Raw genomic sequence first — 19,743 nt, forward strand, 5'->3', positions numbered from 1 at the left:
CTTTTAATCTTTTTTATAATAAAGATACCTAAAAGTTGGCCAGATGGAAAGTTACAAATGTGTGTTAAAAACCAGAGGTACACTAATAAAAATACTGACTATTGCTCATTTGTGAGTTTTCATATTCATAAAATGTGATGTCCATTTTAGCCAAGTAAGGGAAATGTCTGAAAGAGAAGTTTGCAAGGCCAATACTTGGCAATCGCTGTACATTTTCTTTGACAAAAGCAACTTTTAGCTGCAGAATCATTTCCTGGTTTTGTTGCTCCTTTTCAAGCTGCCCTCATCTGTTTCTGTTACAGAGGAATTCTTCCTTTGGTTGTTCTGATATAAGCTGCTATAAGTTATGGTGGCATACTAGTGGGAAAGAAGAAGATGATGATAGGTATAGTTTTCAATGTCAAAATTGACAGATGTAATTTGGAATTTACTATGATGGCTTCTTTCATCCCTTTCTTTCAGCCATTCCATGAAATAGAGATGGATTAGACTTTTATTGCAAATACATTTTCCCCCATTTTTGAAGACAAAAAATGAACCATTCTAAAATAGATGCCATGTGTTAAAAACTGAAATATCTCCCACCTATTGCTGTATTGATGAGATGAAAATTTACCCCATTTATCATGAAAATATTTTAATTTTATAGCTGTTCTCTTTGTTGGTTTCCCAAGCAGCTAAACTGTAAGGCAAATACTTAATCACAAAAACTGGCCATTTCTTATTGGTTTTGATTTTTTATTTAAAAATTCTTCAAATTTATACCACATGCATGGAATAATACTCTAAGTATTCTATAACTGGGGAAAAGGTAGAAAAATGCTTATAACTGTTGGTAACAATGTGCTCAAATGAAATTCTTGCTTATGGAGTATTTGTTGTTACCTAGACTGTCAGCTTTGCTAGCAGGCAATGGGCAGTCAAAGTTATCATGTGCAGAACTATTATGTAAACTATAATATGAGAAATGAATTCCCTAAATTTGGGTATCTCTGTCTAAAGTACTCTGTATTTTCTTGGTAAATGAAATACAATTACAATTATCTTCCTTCTAATTAAACATTAACATATTAAAATTATAAGCACTTGAAATAATTTCTATAACAAAACTAAAATATGTCTATAAGGCAAGAATCAAAGGCCATCAAACTGGAATACATTCATATGTTAATTGTATTAAAATAATTAACTTTCTCTTTTTCTTCTGAGGAGGAATATGATTTAATAGGCTTTACCATAGTTACCTTAGAATCTCCAAAAGCATTAATGGCTGTAGATCGGTAATTGTCATGCATCTTTTCATTTTCCAAACTCTCTTTTTCTTTATTAGATGATTTAAGATCAGAATTTGTGGGACTGTTTTTTAAGACACAATCTGATCCAAAGAGTTCTTCCATCAGATTATTTTTCTTATCCTTCAAAGCTGTATTTATACAGTTTCCATTCTTTTCATCTGATGAATCTTTTACCTTTGTTTTGGAAGATTTACCAAATGATGGCTCATATCTACTATTTGAATTTTCTATCTTCAGGTCAGTTGTATTACCTTGTTGCTTGTTTGCAACTTGACTGTTGCGGGTGGTACCTAAATTAGATGTACCTGAAGTAGGAAGTCCATTATGCAAATTTTCAGTAGCTTCTGTGAAAGAGTAATGTTTTCTTTGCCTAAGTGGAATTCTGCTATTTTGAATCACATATTTATCATGCAGTTCATCTATGTCATGCATTGATACACTAATTTTAAACCTTTCTTTTCCTACATTATGATGTTCATTGCTTTCCCTTAAAGGAGTAATTATCCGTTCTATTTTTGCTGTTGTCTCTTGTTCTTTCAGCAAATTAGGTTTCTTTTCTAGATCTTCTTTTTTCTCTCTTTGCCTTTCACTAATCTCCAGTGGTGTTTGTACTTCCTTGTGTATGTCTTCCTTTAGTAAATCTAGAGTAGAAAAATAGATAATAGAATGTCTTTTAAAATTAAAGTTTTAAAAAATAGCTTAATTGAAAGTTCACTTAAATTATAATTTTCCTAAATATAATTATTGGTGGTACTATTACTATTTCTCCTAGTTCTTTTATTGCCATTAAATAATAAACAAAAATTCACAATACAATCACTGTTACTACTGACTTGGGTTCATATAGAACATCTCTTCAAGAACACAGTACTTAAAATATTTCGCTGGAGGGAAAGTCAAAAAATATGGACAAATGTGGGTGGCTTATAGTATCCATTCTAAAGAAAGATTTAAATCTTTTCCTTCATTCTTAGAAAAAAACAAAACATTTTCATGATGATCTTAAACTTTATTTTTAGAAAGTTTTATTGATAGTTTTTTGTCATTTCACAGTATGATTTCCCTTCCCTGAAAAAGAACACTTGTTTATAACAAAGAAAAATGGTTAAGCAACCACACCTAATATTCCACGTGGCTAGTTCTCTCACCTGTCTGCAGAGAGGAGGAGGGTACCTGTCATCTTCTATTCTCCTGGACCAAAGTTGATCATTGCAAGTGATCAGAGTTTGGTTGCCTTTAAGTGTTGTTTTCATTTATAGCATTACAATAATTATGTATATCATTATCTTGCTTCTTCTTACTTCATTCTGTAACTAGTTTTTCGACTTCAACTTCTCTGAATTCCTCATCTGTGTTGTTCCTTATGGCACACTAATATTCCATTATATTTATATTCCACAATTTTTCAGACATCTCCCAATCAATGGGCACCCACTTTGTTTCTATTAATAATAGTTAGCATTTAGGTAGCGCTTTAAGGTTTGCAAAGTGCTTTATAAATATTTCATTTTATCTTCAAATAACTCTGGGAAGGAGGTCATTATTTTTTATAGATAAGGAAGCTAAAGGAGACAGAGATTGAGACTTGACTAGGCTCATATAGCTAATAAATGTGTGGTGCTAGATTTGAATGAAGGTCTTCTCACTCCAGGTCCAGGGCTTTATCTACTGTGTTACCTAGTTATCACACAAAAAATTTCTATTAATTTTTAGTAGATATCTAACCTTTATTGTTGTCTTTGATATTATTGGGATTTGCAGAAGCGTATTACAAACTTTTTTTTTAAAGTTCAACTGAAACTATTAAGAAATGTTTTGTCTAGAATATATTCCTTTCCAGACTTTTCTTTTTAGAAAAATATGTAAAAAAGGTCAAGAACTATGGACTCTAGAAGCAACAGATACATCAATTGATGCAAAAATTTGCTTGGTCCTCCAAAGTATTCTTAACTTCCAGTCCTTTTAACAGAAGCATGCGACAGACTAGAAGATGGCAGCATAATACAGTGGAAAGTCAACAAGTCAATGAACATTTATTAAGTAAGCACTTACTAATGCCAGGTAGGAGGCAACTAGGTGGCTCAGTGGGTAGAATGCTGGGCCTTCAGTTGTGAAGACTTGAGTTCAAATTTGGCCTCACACACTCACTTAACCTCTATTTGCTTTAATTCACTGGAGAAAGAAATGACAAACCACTCCAATATTTTTGCCAAGGAAGCTTCATGGACAGCATTGGCCTGCTATGGTCCACAGGGTCATGAAGAGTCAGACACGACTGAATGACTAAACAATATCAGATACTGTGTTAAACACTATGGATACAAAGAAATGGGAAAAATAGTGCCTCCCTTCAAAGATCTCACAATCTAGTGGAGGGAGACAACATACAAACAACTAAGAGTCCGTTAGGTGGTGGCATGGATGGATTCTTGAAGTAAGAGTCAGGAGCACCTTAGTTCAAATATGACCTCAAATACTTACTAGCTGTGTGACTCTGGGCAAGGGATTTAAACTCTGTCTGCCTCATGAGTTTCCTCATCTGTAAAACTGGGATAAGAACAACAACACAATAATAACACAGAACCAGGGTTGTTCTGAGGATAAAATGAGATATTTGTAAAGCACTTTGCAATCTTGAATACATATATATATATATATATTATATATATACACACACACACACACACATATACAGACACACACGCATATATATATATATATATATACGTATATATATATATATACTAGCTATTATTATTACTGTTGTTATGGACAAACATATATTATTGGATAAAATATTAGATAAAAATACTGGATAAAATGGAGATTATCACAGATGAAAGGCACTAGCATTAAGGGATTGGGAAAGGCTTCTTGCAGAAGGTAGGATTTTATCCTGAGACTTGAAACCAGAGAAATTAAGGCAGGATGGGGAGGTAAAGAATTCCAGATGTGAGGGGCAGCCAGTAAAAATGCTTAGAGTTCAGAGATGGAAGATTGTGTGTGAAAGAAGAACAAGAAGGCCAGAGCCACTAAATCTTAAAGTACATGGAATAGTGTGAGGTATAAGAAGACTGGAAAAGGAGGAAGGGGCCAGGTTATGAAGGATTAAAAGCCAAAGAGAAGATTTTAAATTTAGTCCTAGAGACAATAGTTGGGACTTTCTTGAGTTTGTTGAGGAGAAGAGTAACAAAATCAGATCCGAGCTTTAGGAAGATCACTTTGATAGATTAGTGGAGGATGGCTTCAGAGGAAAGAAGTTGGGGGGTTGCATATGAGAGATATTGTGAAGGTAGAATGGCAGTACTTGACAACTGATTGGATATGGGGGCAGGAGAAAGTAAGGTGTTGAGAATGACACCTAGGTTGTGAGCCTGGGTGATTGAGGACGGTAGTGCCCTCAACAGAAATAGGGGAAGGGTTAGAGAAAAAGACAATGAGCTCATTTGGGGACATAGTGAATTTAAGCTGTTTACAAGACATTCCATTTGACATGTCTAGTTGGCCATTGGAGATATGAGACCAGAGATCAGGAGAAAGGCTACGGCTAGATAAACTAAAAAGAGTGCTGATTCTAGAGTCAAAGATCTAGGTTCACATTGTGCTTTCTGATAGTTACTACTCGTGAGACTTTAAGACTGTCATTTAACCTCCCTGGTCCTTAGTGTCTTCATCTGTAAAATGAGGGGGTTGGAGTAGATGGCTTCTCAGGTACCTTCCAGCTATAGATATGATACTATGGCTAATTTACGATAAATTCAGACCCCCAAAACATTGAAGGGATTTATTTTTCTATAATAACATCATAAAACTGGATAGGAGTGTGGCTAAAAAATGTTATTTAGTTTCATCTCATATCATGGACCACAACAAATTTCAAATGGATCAATGATCTAAATGTTTTTCATCATAAAAAAGAAGTCAATGTCATAATGTAATTTTGAAGTCTTTTTGTACTTTAAAACCATGCCTCAGCTATTGTCTTATTCTCGAACTTCCTTCAGCACTTGGAGCCTCCTTGCCCTGGAACATCCAATCCTCCTTGTGTCCTTCTCACCATGACATATCCCTCCATCTGGCCAGACTCTTTTGCCATTGGTCAGTTTTTCCTGAAGCTCCCATTTTGTGGAGGAGCCTTGGCCAACCACCCTTCTTTCCCCTCTGGGATTTGCTCCTGACTTTCTAGATTTCAAAACCATGCTCCTCTGCCAGGTTCCTTACTATTTCCTACCCCTTTCAACTCCCTTTTGTGTGCTTTCTTCCTTCATTAGAATGTAAGTTCCTTGAGAGCAGGGGCTGTCTTTCTTTTTCCTTTTATTTTATCCTCAGCATTTATCATGGTGCATGACAGAAAGCAATTAATAATTACTTGTTGTCTTCCTTCCTTTATCATTGTGAAGAGGTGGGAAAGTCTTAGCTATTCAAGATATAGAAGAAATTAGAGATGACATTAGATATAAATGATTATGTAAAAATAAAGACTTTTCACAACCAAAAGCAATGTATCTTGGAAAAAAAGGAAATAACTTGAAAAAAATTTCCATTTCATGCTTAGTAACAGTAGGTGTCACCCATGGCACGGTCCTGGACTCCGTTTTCTTTCCTTTTCTCTCTTTATTCTCTCATTTGATGATCTTATCAGCTCCCATGTATATTATCTTCTCTATGCAGATGATTTTTGGATCTTTTATCTGGCCCTGTTTTCCCTCCTGATCTCCAGTATCACATCAACAGCTACCTGCTGGACATCTCAAAATGGATCATAGGCATCTCAAACTTGACATGTCCAAAACATAACTCATCATCTTTCTCTCCAAAACCAACATTTTCTGAAATTCCCTATTGCTATCAAGGTCACCACAATCCTTCTAGTGAACCAGTTTTGCAAGCCTGGTGTCATCCTCAATTCCTCTCCTGCTCACCACACATCCAAATCCATTGACAAATTTTGTAATTCCTTCCTTCCTTCCTTCTTCTTTCCTTCCTTCCTTCCTTCCTTCCTTCCTTCCTTCCTTCCTTCCTTCCTTCCTTCCTTCCTTCCTTCCTTCCTTCATGTTTTCTTTTCCTTCCTTCCTTCACATTTTCTTTCCTTCCTTCCTTCCTTTCTTCCTTCCATCCTTCCTTCCTTCTTTTCTTGTTTTCCAAAATTTCTTGAATAGGTCCCCTTCTCTCTACTCACAAAACTACCATCATCAGGTACTCATCATCTCTTGCTTAGAGTGTTAAAATAGCATGCTAATTGATCTCCTTGCCACAAGTCTCTTCTCACTCTAATCCATTTTCAACCCAGCTGCCAAAATGGTTTTCCTAAAGCATAGGTCAGATTTTGTCATTCTTCTACTAAATAAAGTCCACTGGCTTTCAGGATTAAATATAAAATCTTTTGGCATTTAATTTTAATTTGGCATTCTTCACAACCTGGACTCTTCCTATCCAATCTTCTTACATTTTAGCTAATTGGTATGACAGTGAATAAGTAAATTAATTTAGATAGTGTTGTTATTTTTAATATTTCTCCAATTACTTAAGTCTATCTTTTTTCATAAAGAGTGTTTTTTGGTTATATTCTTATTGTTCCTAGGTGCGTCTTGGTAGAAAGATGCCCAAATATTTTATACATTTATAATTCAGTTATTTGGAATGGAATTAATCTATTTCTTTCTGCTGGATTTTGTTGATAATATATGAAATGCTGATAATTTATGTAGCTATATTTTATGTCCTGCAACTTTATTGAAGTAACTAGTTGTTTCAGTTAATTTTTTAGTTGTTTCTTTTGGGTTCTCTTGATAAGTAATCATATCATCTACAAAAGAAAAGAGTATAATTTCTTCTTTGCCTGTGTTTATTCCTTTTATTTTCTTTTTCCTATCTTATTGTTAGAAATACCACTTCTATCACGCTGATAAATAAAAAGGTGATAATGGATATCCTTTCTTTAGCCCTGCTCTTATTGTAAACTCTTCTAACATTCTCCATTACATACAATGGTGACTCTTGCTTTTAGATAGATATTACTTATGTATTTAGTAAAAGGCTATTTATTCTTATGCTTTATACCCTTTCTGGCATCTATTTATATAACCAAGTGGTTTTTCTTTGTTTTTTATGATTGTGTTTATAGTTATACTGATATTGAGCCAATTTTGCATTCCTGCTGCAAATTCAATCTGATTAGAGTGTAATCTTTTAAATCTGTTGTTTAGCCTCTTTGCTAATATTTTATTCTATATTTTTGTGTCAGTGTTTATTAGGGATATTGGTTTATAGTTTTCTTTCTCTGCTTTAAGTATCTAGTAACAGACTTTATTGCAAGACTTTATTTGTTTGATAGTAAGAATTTAGAAAGAATTTAGACATGTTTGATAGAATTCACTTATAAATCCAACTAATAATAGAAGTTTTTTTCCCCCTTTGGGCGTTCATTTATGGTTTAGTCAATTTCTTTTTCTAATATTGGGTTATTTAAGTAATCTATTCTGTTAATCTGGTCATTTTACATACTTGTATTAATCCATTTCATTTAGATTATCCCTTTTGTAGCCATGTGATTGGGCAAAATAGTTTCTAATAGTTTTCTTTATTTCATCTTCAATACCTGTGAATTCTTTTTTTTTATATAAAGCATTGTGTTTCCCTTTCTCTTTTTAAAAAATCAGCCTTTTCTATTTTATTTTTTTAGCCTCCTACTTTTATTTATCTGTGTATTTGGTTTTTTGACTTCTAATTTTGTTGATCTCTCTTTTGTTTGATATTTAGTTGGGTTTTTTTGCTTTGTTGTTCTTTTAGTTGTTTTAGTTGTGTGGCCAATTCATTGATTTATTCTTTCTCTGTTTTGTTGATGAAAACATTTAGAGATTTAAATTTTCTCCTAAAACTGCTTTAGCTGCATATCATGAATTTTGGTATATTGTCTGATTGTTTTCATTTTATTTGTGAAATTTTATATTTTTTATTATTCTTTAACTCACCAGTTTTTGATCATTAAATTATTTAGTGTCTAATTAATTCAAATTTTTTCAAAGGCCCTTTACTAAACATAATTTTTATTGTGTCATGGCCAGTAAAAGCAGTACATTTTGAATGAATGCTTTTCTGCATTTATGAGGCTTTCATGTCTTAATACAGGGCTTCTTGACCTTTTTTGTGTGGGTCATGGGCCCCTTTGAAACATGGGCCCCTAGTGAAACCCATGAACCCCTTCTCAGAATAATATTTTAAGTACACAAAATAAAAATAAATTAAAAAACAAAACACATAGGATTATAGAAGAAATTAATTATATTGAAATGCAATCATCAAAATATTTCAAAAATAAAGTTTATGGATCCCAGGTTAAGAACCCCTGCCATGTCCTAATACATGGCAAATTTTTGTAAAGTTGCCATGCATAGCTGGGACAGATAAAATTCCTTTTTCTTTTGATTTGGTGACTGACAATGATCTATCACTCTAATGTTTCTAAAGTTCTATTTGGGCACTTCTTTTTTTTTATCTTTTTGTTATGTTTGTCTAGGACTGAAAGGGGTTATGTTGAGATCCCTCATTATTATTGTTTTACTTTCTATTTCTCCCTGAGTTTGATTAGTCACCATTTCATGACTGGCCTCCATCATGCTCTTTTCTTTTCTAGCTCAATTCACTCTCTGGAATTTTCTATCTCTTTGCCAAGCAGCTCTGGAAGTAGCTTTGCCCAGAGATCTCCCTCTCCCAATTGTTGAATCTTTAGCTCAGACCATCATTTCATGTGCAGTTCCAAACATACTAACTTCATTAGTGGCTCAACTGACTGTCCAGACATCTCTGGTATCATTTCCTAAAACTTCCCCACCCCTCCACTTCCTGCTGCTTTCCAGTTCCCCTTATGTATTGTTTTTCTCTATTTGGATGTAAGAGAGAGGGAGAGTATTGTCTTGTTTGCTTATATTAAGTGCTCAGTCCTTAGCACAATGCCTTCCACATAGTAAGTGCAGAATCAATGTGCTGTTTATCTTGTATGCCTTTAGATGCTATGCTTTTTTAGTACATACATATATACATATATGTTGATATCGATTCATTATGTATGGAGACTTTAAACATAATGTAGTTTCCCGCTTATCTCTTTTTACTGAGTTTATTTTTACCATAGCCTTGTTTAAAATCATTTGAAAGGATTGCTACCATTGCTTTTTTGAGTTCATGTGAAGTACAATATATTATACTTTTTAGCCTCTCATTTTAACTATGTGAATCTTTATGTTTCAAGTATGTCATCTGGAAACAACAAATTGCTTTTGAATCTTTATGTTTCAAAGATATTATTTTCAAACAAATTATGCTTTCTAATCCATTTGGCTCTTCTATTTTATGGCTGAATTCATCCCATTCATGTTCAGGGTTATGATTATTAATTGTGTACTTCTCTCTGTTTTGTCCTCTTGCACATTTCTGTCTCTTTTCTTCTGCCTCTATCTTTATAAAGAAGCAGCAGGTAGTGAGAAAGGAATTTACCTAACACTTGTGTTCTATTAATTGAAGCAACCTATTTCCAGTCTGTTGACTCCATTCTCCTCCTTTTCCCTTTCCTCATACAAAGGTATTTACTCCTTAATTTTAATTCTTCATAGGTGTTTATTTGCTTATGTATATATCCCTTTGCCTATCTTGATCGATACACATTTGGCATTAGGATTTGACAAACATATTTTATAAGAATAAGATCTACAGATAAATGGTCAAAAGATATGAACAGGTAGATCTTAAAAGGAGCATAAATGATCAATAAGCATAAGTGTTTAAACTTTCTAATAAACAGAGAAATATGAACTAAAACAACAAAATATGGTTTTACATGATACAGTTTAATGCAGATACAACTATGGAGGAAGAGGCACATTTTTATACTATTGGTGGACCTGTGAACTAGTGTGCTTTTGAAAAGCAGTACAGTTTCAGTATTTCAATGATCTGTGATTTGCCTCCCTCCACAATGAAGAGTATAAATCATTTAGTACAAAGTCTTTAAGAGTTGTTGTGTCTGAAAAATTCACCAGCACTCTGATGATATACCTCTCTAAAGTTAGGTAGGCTGGTCCTTAGACAAAAGATGTAGTCTGTGATTAAACCCATCCTTAATGCCTTTGGTAGACCTATTAGAAGGAGCATTCTGTTGGCATTGACACTGAGAATCCAGGATTACTTCTATTCCATAGTTCAGGGGTGGGGAACTTGCAGCCTTGAGGCCACATGTGTGGCCTTCTAGATTCTTAAGGGTGGACCTTTGACTGAATCCAAATTTTACAGAACAAATCACTAGCAGTTGTGTTCTATTAATTGAAGCAACCTGGTTCCAGTCTGTTGATTCTATTCTACTTCTTTCCCCCTTTCCCCAAACAAAGTTCTTTACTCTTTTATTTTAATTCTTCAGAAGTGTTTATTAAATGATTTGTTCTATAAAATTTGGATTTAATCAAAAGGCCGCACTTAAGGATCTAGAAGGCCACATGTAGCCTCAAGGCTGTTCCCTATTGCTGTCATACAGTGAGTAATTTTACAATAGTTCCAAAATTATTCATATCTTTTGGTCCAGTGATCCCACTATTAGGACAATACCCAAAAGAAGCTACTGATATGAGAAGAAATTACTACTTGTAAAAATGTATGTCTATGACAACATTAATCACAAAATAGGAAAATAACAAGGTATCTAATGATTAGGGGATGGCAATATAAATTGTGATATATGAAAATAATGAAATACTATTCCATCATCAAAATTACAAATATTAAGATTATGAATAAGGGAAGACTTTTATGAAGTGATACAGAATGAAGAAAGTACCATCAAAATAACAGTGTACAAGTGGACCACAACTATGTAAATAATGAAAATAATAATAATGATGATGACAGCAAAGAAATATAGATGAATACAAAGAAAAAAGTTCAAAAGGAGACATGGAAAAAGGCAGGATGTTTTGCTACTAGCATGTTAAATTTAACATATATACATTTAAAAATAGTTTAAGACAAATTCCAAATAATGGAAGTATGTGGTTTCATATACAATATTTTAAAATTATTTTTTGTGTATTTGAATGTTTATTTTTTGTTGATGCTCTAAATTTATAGTAAACACAAAAGGGATTTTTAAAATCTAATTTTAAAGAATCTTTCCTCAAAATGTCTTAAACTAAAAATTAGGATCCTTCCTGCTAAGTATGTCACATATTACTGGGGCTTACTGTTGTTCTTTGCTTTCTTCCTAGCATAGACACGTATAGACAAGCTATGCATAAAACCTAACTGCCTTCCTTCACATGAGAGATTTATAAAAGTTGTAAAAGTCCTTGCTGAATAAAAATATCAATAACCTACCAATACCTAACACAACAATCCTAATCCATCTTGAAGTAAAAAAAGGATATTTTAACATAATTTTGACAAAACATAATGTAATCTTTTTTTCTATAAGTAAAGACAAGAAAAATCACCATCCCTAAGCATGAAATTTGTGTTTCAGTCTACTTTTGATTCATTTATATTTTTATTCTACTGAATCCTTTCAAACATGGTATTTTTACTGATGACTTTTTATACTATAATCATTTAATTTTGTTTTGGCAGCTTTTGATCTTAACTTAGAAACCTCCTTTTTATTTAAATATAATCCAAATTAAGGAAAAAAAACCCAACATGGCCCAAATCACAGTAATAATGTCTTGTATTTTGATCAAATTTTCATCATTACATTGTCCATAAATTCCTAAGGAATAATTTAGAATTACCACAAAGTTCAACTTTTCATTTACTTGCACCTGGCCTCTAGCCCGATCACAGTGCAGACTACACTAGTACCCTGGCTAATAATTTTATTCATTAACAACCTACTTGTGATATCTTGTATATCTGGAACATTCTGAGTGGTGCCACCTGCTTCCATTTTCCAGCTATACATTTCACCATCTGTATAGATATAAAATAAGTAAATTTTAAAAGAAAGTTAAACTAATATAGTATAATATATTATATAGTATATATAATATATATAATATATAAACTATTCTATCAATCAATCAAAAAGCATTGATTGAGTGCCTCCTTTGTGCTAGACACTGTACTGGGGATATCAAGACAAAAATGAAACTGTGCTTCCTCTCAGAATGTTACATTCTACAGGAGGGAGTCTATATATTTATATATACACACATATATACATATGTACATACACACGTACATACATACATACATATATACTGAATACATGGTAGTTTTGGGAGAGTAGTATCTAATATCCACAATGATCAAAATAGGCTTTAAAAAATTATTAATTGAGATTAAGGTTTTCCCTTTCTATTTCCTCATTCAGCCAGTCTCTGAAGAACATTGCTGATAGATGAGATTGACCAAATCCTGGGGGTACATGCCTTTCGATCTTGGGTGGGACGCCACCCAACTAGAAAACTTTACAAACAGAATATAGTCCAAATGAGATCTTGCCCTTAGGAAGTAAGCCCCTGTATTTGGAACCTTCCGTTAGAATTTAGGGTGATCCAGCTTTTGAAGGGGAAAACCAACCAGCAAGGTCTGGGTAGAGATGGATTCTTTTGCCTGGACTGCTGGAGGTGGCTGAGTCTCATGATTAGATCATGCTGTCTGCAGGAGGAGCTGAAGACTTTTTGCCTACCTCTTCATTAATATGTCTAGCCCTCACTGATTGTTAACCAATCAGAGTTAATTTCTATCATCAGGGATATGCCCTTTTCCAAAGGCTTTTTAAACATTCAATATTCTCCAGGAAGGGTATTTGGTTTATGAGAGAAAGCCAAAGGACCATCCTTTTATGAATTATTAGTTAGCCATAATTAACTAACTGATTGTTAATTACCCAGAAATTGTGTCGCTCAGACTTTCATACATCACAGCTTCATGTAGAAAGGGATGTTTAAGTTGAGTTTTGAAGGAAATAAAAGATTCCAAAACACAAAGGTGAGGAGGGAGAGCATTCAGGGAAACATAACCAGTGAAACTGCAACAGGAGTTGGAATGTAGTATAAGGAATGGCAAGTATGCCAGAATGTCTGGATTGTAGAGTACTTGGAAGGGAGCCATGTGAAATAAGACTGGAAAAACATGAAGGGGGTGGTTTTCAGGTTGTGAAAAGCTTTAAATGCCAAACAGAGGAGTTTATATTGAACCTAGAGGTTAAAGAGAGCCAGGGATATTTATTGAGGTGGGGACTTGGGGAAACTTGGTTAAACTTGTACTTTAGGAACATGTTCCTCCTTGGGAACTATGTGGAAGATAGGATGGAGGGGAAAGAGGTGCAGGGAGATCAAATAGAAGGGTAATATTTCATGCTGAGGTGATGAGAAGCTGAACTAGAGTGTGAACAGAGAGCAGGGATGCACATACTTGGGAGAGATAGGAGTGATAAGATTTAGCATCTGGTTGGATATGTAGGATGAATGAAGAGTGAGGAGTTAAAGATGACATCAAAGTTGTGAACTTGGGTAACTGGGATAACCATAGCAGGGGAATTCAGGAGAAAAATGAGTTTGGGGACAAGGATGATTATCCTATTTCATACATGTCAAGTTTGAAACGCCTACAGAACGTCCAGTTCTAAATGCTGATTAGACAACTCATGATGCAGGACTGGAACAAAAGAGAGTGATTGGGGCTGTACATATTTATTAGTGTATTTATTTCAATAGAAATAGAATAAAGCTTTTCATAGCAATGGGAAAATGCCTCTTTTCTCCACTGGAAATAAAATAATCTCAAAACATTCCTATAAAATAGAATATTTAGCTATAAAAGATCTTCCTTGGGAGGCATAAGCCTGAGAATACTTAGCTGTGCAGACAATAAAAGACAACCATAGTAACTTGATAAATGGTAAGATAGTAGAGGTCAATGGAAGCTTAATACAATGTAAGTATTAAATAGAATATCTTTTAAATCATGGTATTTCTGGTGGTAGGGTGGGTTTTGTATATATTTTGGCAATAATCTAGTTATCTTACTATGAGACTTTATTTCTTATTTATAAGAGATGAATTATTGTCTACAATTCTGAGTCTGTTGTTTTACAAAGCAACCCACCAAATGAGGAAACCAATGAGTAAATAGTATAATTTTTATTATGACTTGAACATGTATGGAAGCTTGAACATATTCCCTCTGGAATAGAAAAAAAAACTGTCTCCCAAATGTGGTATCAGAGAATGGCTTTGGAAGATAACTCAGAGTATAATTAGTTCAACCTATAAATGATTGAGAGTATCCTCTCAATTCTAGAACATGAGATGATCTTAGTCTTTAACACCTCTGGTGAGGCAGAACCTGCTAACTCCTGAGGAAGCCCCTTCCACTTTGGGAGAAGTTTAATTGTTCATTAGTTTCACTTTAGATGTAGTCAAAATCTGCCTCTTTGTAATTTCCAGCCTTTGTACCTATATTTATCCTCTGGGGCTAAGCTGAACAAATCTAATACTTCTTTTACTTATCAGTCCCTCGAAGACAGCTATTGTGAAAAGGGAATTTTAGAGGAAAAAGATAAATATTCCTTCTTTACCACATTTTTCTTTTGTTAAGCAAAATCCAATTATATTCTCAAACATAAGAAAAAGTCATGATGAACTATCTTAAGGATATAGTATTCATAAATTGTAAAACTTTCTATATCTTTTTGATATGGTGTTTTATAAATGCAATGCTCCCATGGAAATTTTAATTTTTAATAGACTGTAATATTGATTCAAAATTTCATTTCAAAGCTGATGATCCTTACTAATATATTCTTTCCTATTAACTTGTACTTGTCCATTAAAATGGACACTTTCAGAACTTATGTGAAATGAATTTATGGACTGTATAAAAACTTCATATAACTTAATATAGCTAAAAGATTACACTTACAGATTTAAGCTCTCTTATTTCACAATATATTTATTGCTTATTAACTGCTAAATCTGTACATCATTTGTAGGGCATCATCTGTAGGCATTGCAAAACCATGAGAGTAAGTTTCTGTAGCCCTTCTGTGGATATCTGCCTAGTTATTCAGTTATGTCCAATTTCTCCTGACCTTGTGGATCATAGGACATCAACACTATCCATGGAATTTTCTTGGCAAATCTATTTGCCACTTTTTCCTCCAGTGGATTAAGGCAGTGGTTAAGTGACTTGCCGAGGGTCATGTGGCTCCTAAGCGTCTGTGGTCAAATTCGCACTCAGGTCTTCTTGACTCCAGGCCTAGTCACTCTGTTCACTGCACACCTAGCCATCTAGGAGACAGGAAGACCTGAGTTCAAATCCAACCTTAGACACTTATTAGTTTAGTGACCCTGGGCAAATCGCCTAACCTCTGTGTGTCTCAGGTTCCTTAGCTATTAAATGGAGACAATAATAGTACCTGCTTCCCAGGATTGTTGTGAGGCTCAAATGAGAATATTTGCAAAGGACTTAGCATAATGCCTGGCACATAATAGTGATTAATAAATGTTTGTTCCTTCCCTCTTCTTCTCCTCCCCTTTTTTTGTTTGTTTGGTTTTATATTATTTCATTAAGGTCCTTCCTTCTAGATTTCCTTACATTCTTCGTATTTTTTTAAAAAAAATCTTAATTGCATTAAATATCTACCCACTGTTGGACACTTAGATTGTTTATGTTTTTTCAATTAAAAATGCTGTTTTATAAATCTTTGAATAGATAGATCCTTTTCTTTTTCTTACTTTTCTTTTGATAACTTTCTTATGGTATATTACCAAAGATTATTGGGTAAAACGGTATGATTATTTTTGTAACTTCAATAAAAAGCCATCAAACATTTTGCTATATCCTGCATTGGAAAGAATGCTTTTCAAAAAGCTTATACAAGTTCGCAATTGCATCAATATTGTTTCTTCAGACCACCAACTACAAGTTTCATTGCTTTTAATTATTCTTGCCAATATAATTGCTTTTTTCCCCATAGGGTGGAATTTTGAATTTCTTTAATTTGTATTTGTTTTGATTACTAGTGAAGTTGAATATTTTTCAAATGATCATTAACAGTGTTTTTATTCTTTTATCAACTATTTTACAAATCTATTTTTAAAAAGATTTTGTTTGTAAAATTCTCTAATGAACATTGAAGACTATGGGCCTAGGATCAATTTCTATAAAGAAAAGTATTTCTCCAATTTGTACAAGAACAAAGGAAACTTTGAGACATACCTTTACATATTTTTTCAGGATCTTCTTCATTTGGTAATTTATTGATATCACGGATAACTTCACAATTGACATCAGTTGGTTTTTCTTTTTCAGCATCATTTCCTGTGGGTTTTTCTTCCTGTAATTCACATGAGATTTAGAATAATTGCAAAAGATGAATTTCTCTCCAGGTAATTACAATTTTTTCCAACTAATGAATAGAATTATTTGTTGTAATTAAAAATGATTTATATAAAAAGATAAGCCTAGCTTTAGAATCCAAAACCTGGGGGGAGGGGAATGAACAAAACAACTTAGAATACTTGAGATTTCAAATTTATTGTACCTTAGTTGGCAGAGATATACTATCTTCTGTCTTTTGCTTCAATTGATGTGGAACTAGATAGGGAAATAGATGGTTTTTCTTTTCTGCTTGTATGGATTTGGTTGGCGAAGAAACTATAAGAAGATTAAAAATGGGGAAATATTATAACCTATTGGTTTTGGAAACAAAAATTTTAGCCACAAATTAAAACTAAAACATGTTGTAAACCTGGTTTCTAGCCAACTCTAATGCATTTTGCATGACTCTCTTAACTGGTAGAGAGAATGCCAGCATGACACTGCATGACTGCACGAGGGTGGAATTGGTGTAAGAGCTTCAGAAAGGACTTTTTTTCTCTAAGAAATGTGTAGTTCTACACTCTCTGTGGAGAGAGACTCATAGAGTGAAAGAAATGTTAGGTAAACTGGCACCTCAGCAAGGTCTCGTGGTGGAGCTGAAATCTCATTTCACTCTCAGCCAAAGAGCTTATTTACTTATGAATATTTCTAGTATATTTTAATCTGCATGATTTATCTGATTTCCGTTTGCTACGTGCTTGGATAAGTAGGTTATCCTCACTGTTTATATACTCAGACAAGAAGGGAATAAGAAAGTATGTGTAAACTTGGAGCATCCTATGTCCCTTTAAGGGAAAAGTGGACTCTGTGGTTATAAAATATAAGGATACTGACTATTGGTCAAATGTCAAACAATACCCATTGTCTAAAGGCCAAATTCAGGGGATAAAGCCAGTAATCCAGGAGCTGGCAAAACAGGATAATTAAAAAGGAACATTTCCTGTATAATACTCCTGTCATGTCAATGAAGAAGGAAAATTTGTTAAGGATGCTTGACCTCTTTAATGCTTCGTACAGGATTTTCTCATCTTCTTTTTGTCTTTACATATTTTCGGGATCTGGACAGTCAAAGGTACCTTCTGGCACTCCTTTAGAGAAGAAGGTTTAAAAAGCTGACTAATCTGGTTTGGGATTAATATACAATATCTTACTAGATGGATATCTATTAGCCCGGGGACTTACAGAAAGTAGCCAGTGTTTTTCTGGGTTTTGAGTGAACTAGCACTATCTATGTGCAATTCAAGAATTATTTTCTTAATTTCTAATGATTGATTTTTACACCAGGCAAGTTTAAACTCAAGAAGAAGGGAAAAAAGGAAGAAAAGATGTTGAATGATATTTTTAAAAGCTTAGCATAATCAACATGTATAAAAATGTTCCCATGGAAAAATGTATTAAAAGTTTCAACTTGGAATACTAGACAACCACAATTCCCCCTACTCCCAGGAATCAGAGATTCTTCTTCATTAACCCTGGCCCACTTCATTCATTGATAATTACTCCTTTACCTTTAAGTCTTTATAAGGTTCCAGTTATATGAGGCAAGAGCTCTAGCAAGTGATGAGGGATAAAGAAGTGGGGACTGGAGCCTAGGTAGCTGGGGAGGGGCTGTTAGAAGCTGAAGCTGGGGCTAAGGTACAGAAGGAGGGAGGGCAAAGTTTGTGGTGAAGACAGGGCTCTGGGAATTAGGAGTGAGATGAATTGTGAGTGTAAGGAGAAGGGCTGAAGGCTACAGAGCAAGGCTAATCAGTGGGAATTCTAGTATATATTAGGGCAAGGCAAAGTCCTGAGTGAGGTGAAGTTTAGGGATTCAGTTTCAAAAATATATATTAATATATCTTCATACTAGGCACTGGGGGCACTTTAGACTTTAAGGGTAAGGGCTAGCAGTGAGAGAGGCAAGGCTTCTTGACCATAATCACTTTTTTCCTTTGTTAAGATATTTTATTAAAAATTTAACATTTAACACCAATATAACAAACTAGACTTGTCTATGAGAGTAAGTTATGATATGTTCATTTAACTTGATTAACTAAATTTCCTTCCATACTATAACCCTTCATTCTTACCTAGTTGGGGGAGAATGATGGATTAAGCAGAGTAAAAGCCTGTGTTTATTGTGGTTCTCCCTTCCCCTAGAACTGTTACCATAGATATACCACCCGAAATGCCCAGAATCCCCCAAGTTCCTTTGTTGTTGTTCACTTTGAAGGAACTGGAAAAGAAATGGCCAGGAAAAGGAGCCCCAGGCATTCATGTTGGCTGGTGCTTGCTAGGATGTGCCGGCCAAGAGGAGCACAGGGCATTGGAAAAGAGGAGACCAGGACTGAGACTGAGATGCTGCTGACAGCAAGCTGAGGTTGTGACTCCATGGAGGCACCAGTGAGAACAAGAGGAGCCAGTAAGTCAGGATCGGGGAGGCATGTAAGCATCATACCACACTACTATTCTTTCCTTTCTTAGTCACTGGAGCAGGGAAGCTGATCTCTTCACGTGTTCAGACATTTTACTTTTCATTTCCATTCTGAACCAGGGAGAAGAGGGAAGCCTTTTAACAGCAGTCAAAGCAATTGGCATTTGGAAGCTTTATTTGCTAATATCTTATTTTTGCCTCTGTGCAATTTGAAGTTGTTACTTAAAAAACAAACAAACAACTAATATGATTATGAATGGTTAGAGTAGGCCTGACAGAGGGGAAGCTAAAACCTAACAAGGAGAGTATTTTCCTAGGGCAGGCTGGATTGGTGGTGAGCCAACAAGGGATTATATAAATATGTTATTGATATGCTATCAATAATAATCATAAGCTACCAAAGTACCTTCATACTTATTTACGTGTTCATATCATACCTCTGGGCCTTTTGCTTTTGGTCCCAGAGAGACAGAGAGATTGATAAAGAAAATGAGACTAAAAGCTGCCTGGTATAGGATTTGGTGCTAAATTTTTGTCTGACGGCACCTTGATACTTGCTAAAGCTGTTGTCAGTCTTGCTGGGCATTGAGATCCTTTGAACACACTCATATTCTACAGGATCTCCTTTTTATGGGCCCCACCCCTACTAAAAGATGTGGCATCTGCTAT

The 19,743-nt window shown here is 34.3% G+C and overlaps 1 protein-coding gene across 1 annotated transcript in view; it reads right to left on the minus strand.

Moving 5' to 3' along the window:
• Positions 1-246: 246 nt before the first annotated feature.
• Positions 247-19,743, minus strand: part of LCA5L (lebercilin LCA5 like) — a 50,745-nt gene continuing 31,248 nt past the window's right edge. Inside the window, exons 5-9 of the mRNA XM_036743462.1 lie at positions 16,825-16,937; positions 16,500-16,617; positions 12,168-12,242; positions 1,245-1,936; positions 247-357 (exon numbers count right to left, since the gene is read on the minus strand). Of these exons, the coding sequence (XP_036599357.1) occupies positions 247-357; positions 1,245-1,936; positions 12,168-12,242; positions 16,500-16,617; positions 16,825-16,937 (1,109 nt within the window). The remainder of the gene's footprint in view (positions 358-1,244; positions 1,937-12,167; positions 12,243-16,499; positions 16,618-16,824; positions 16,938-19,743) is intronic.

This window comes from Trichosurus vulpecula, chromosome 2, assembly GCF_011100635.1.
Source record: "Trichosurus vulpecula isolate mTriVul1 chromosome 2, mTriVul1.pri, whole genome shotgun sequence".
Taxonomy (NCBI): Eukaryota; Metazoa; Chordata; class Mammalia; order Diprotodontia; family Phalangeridae; genus Trichosurus; species Trichosurus vulpecula.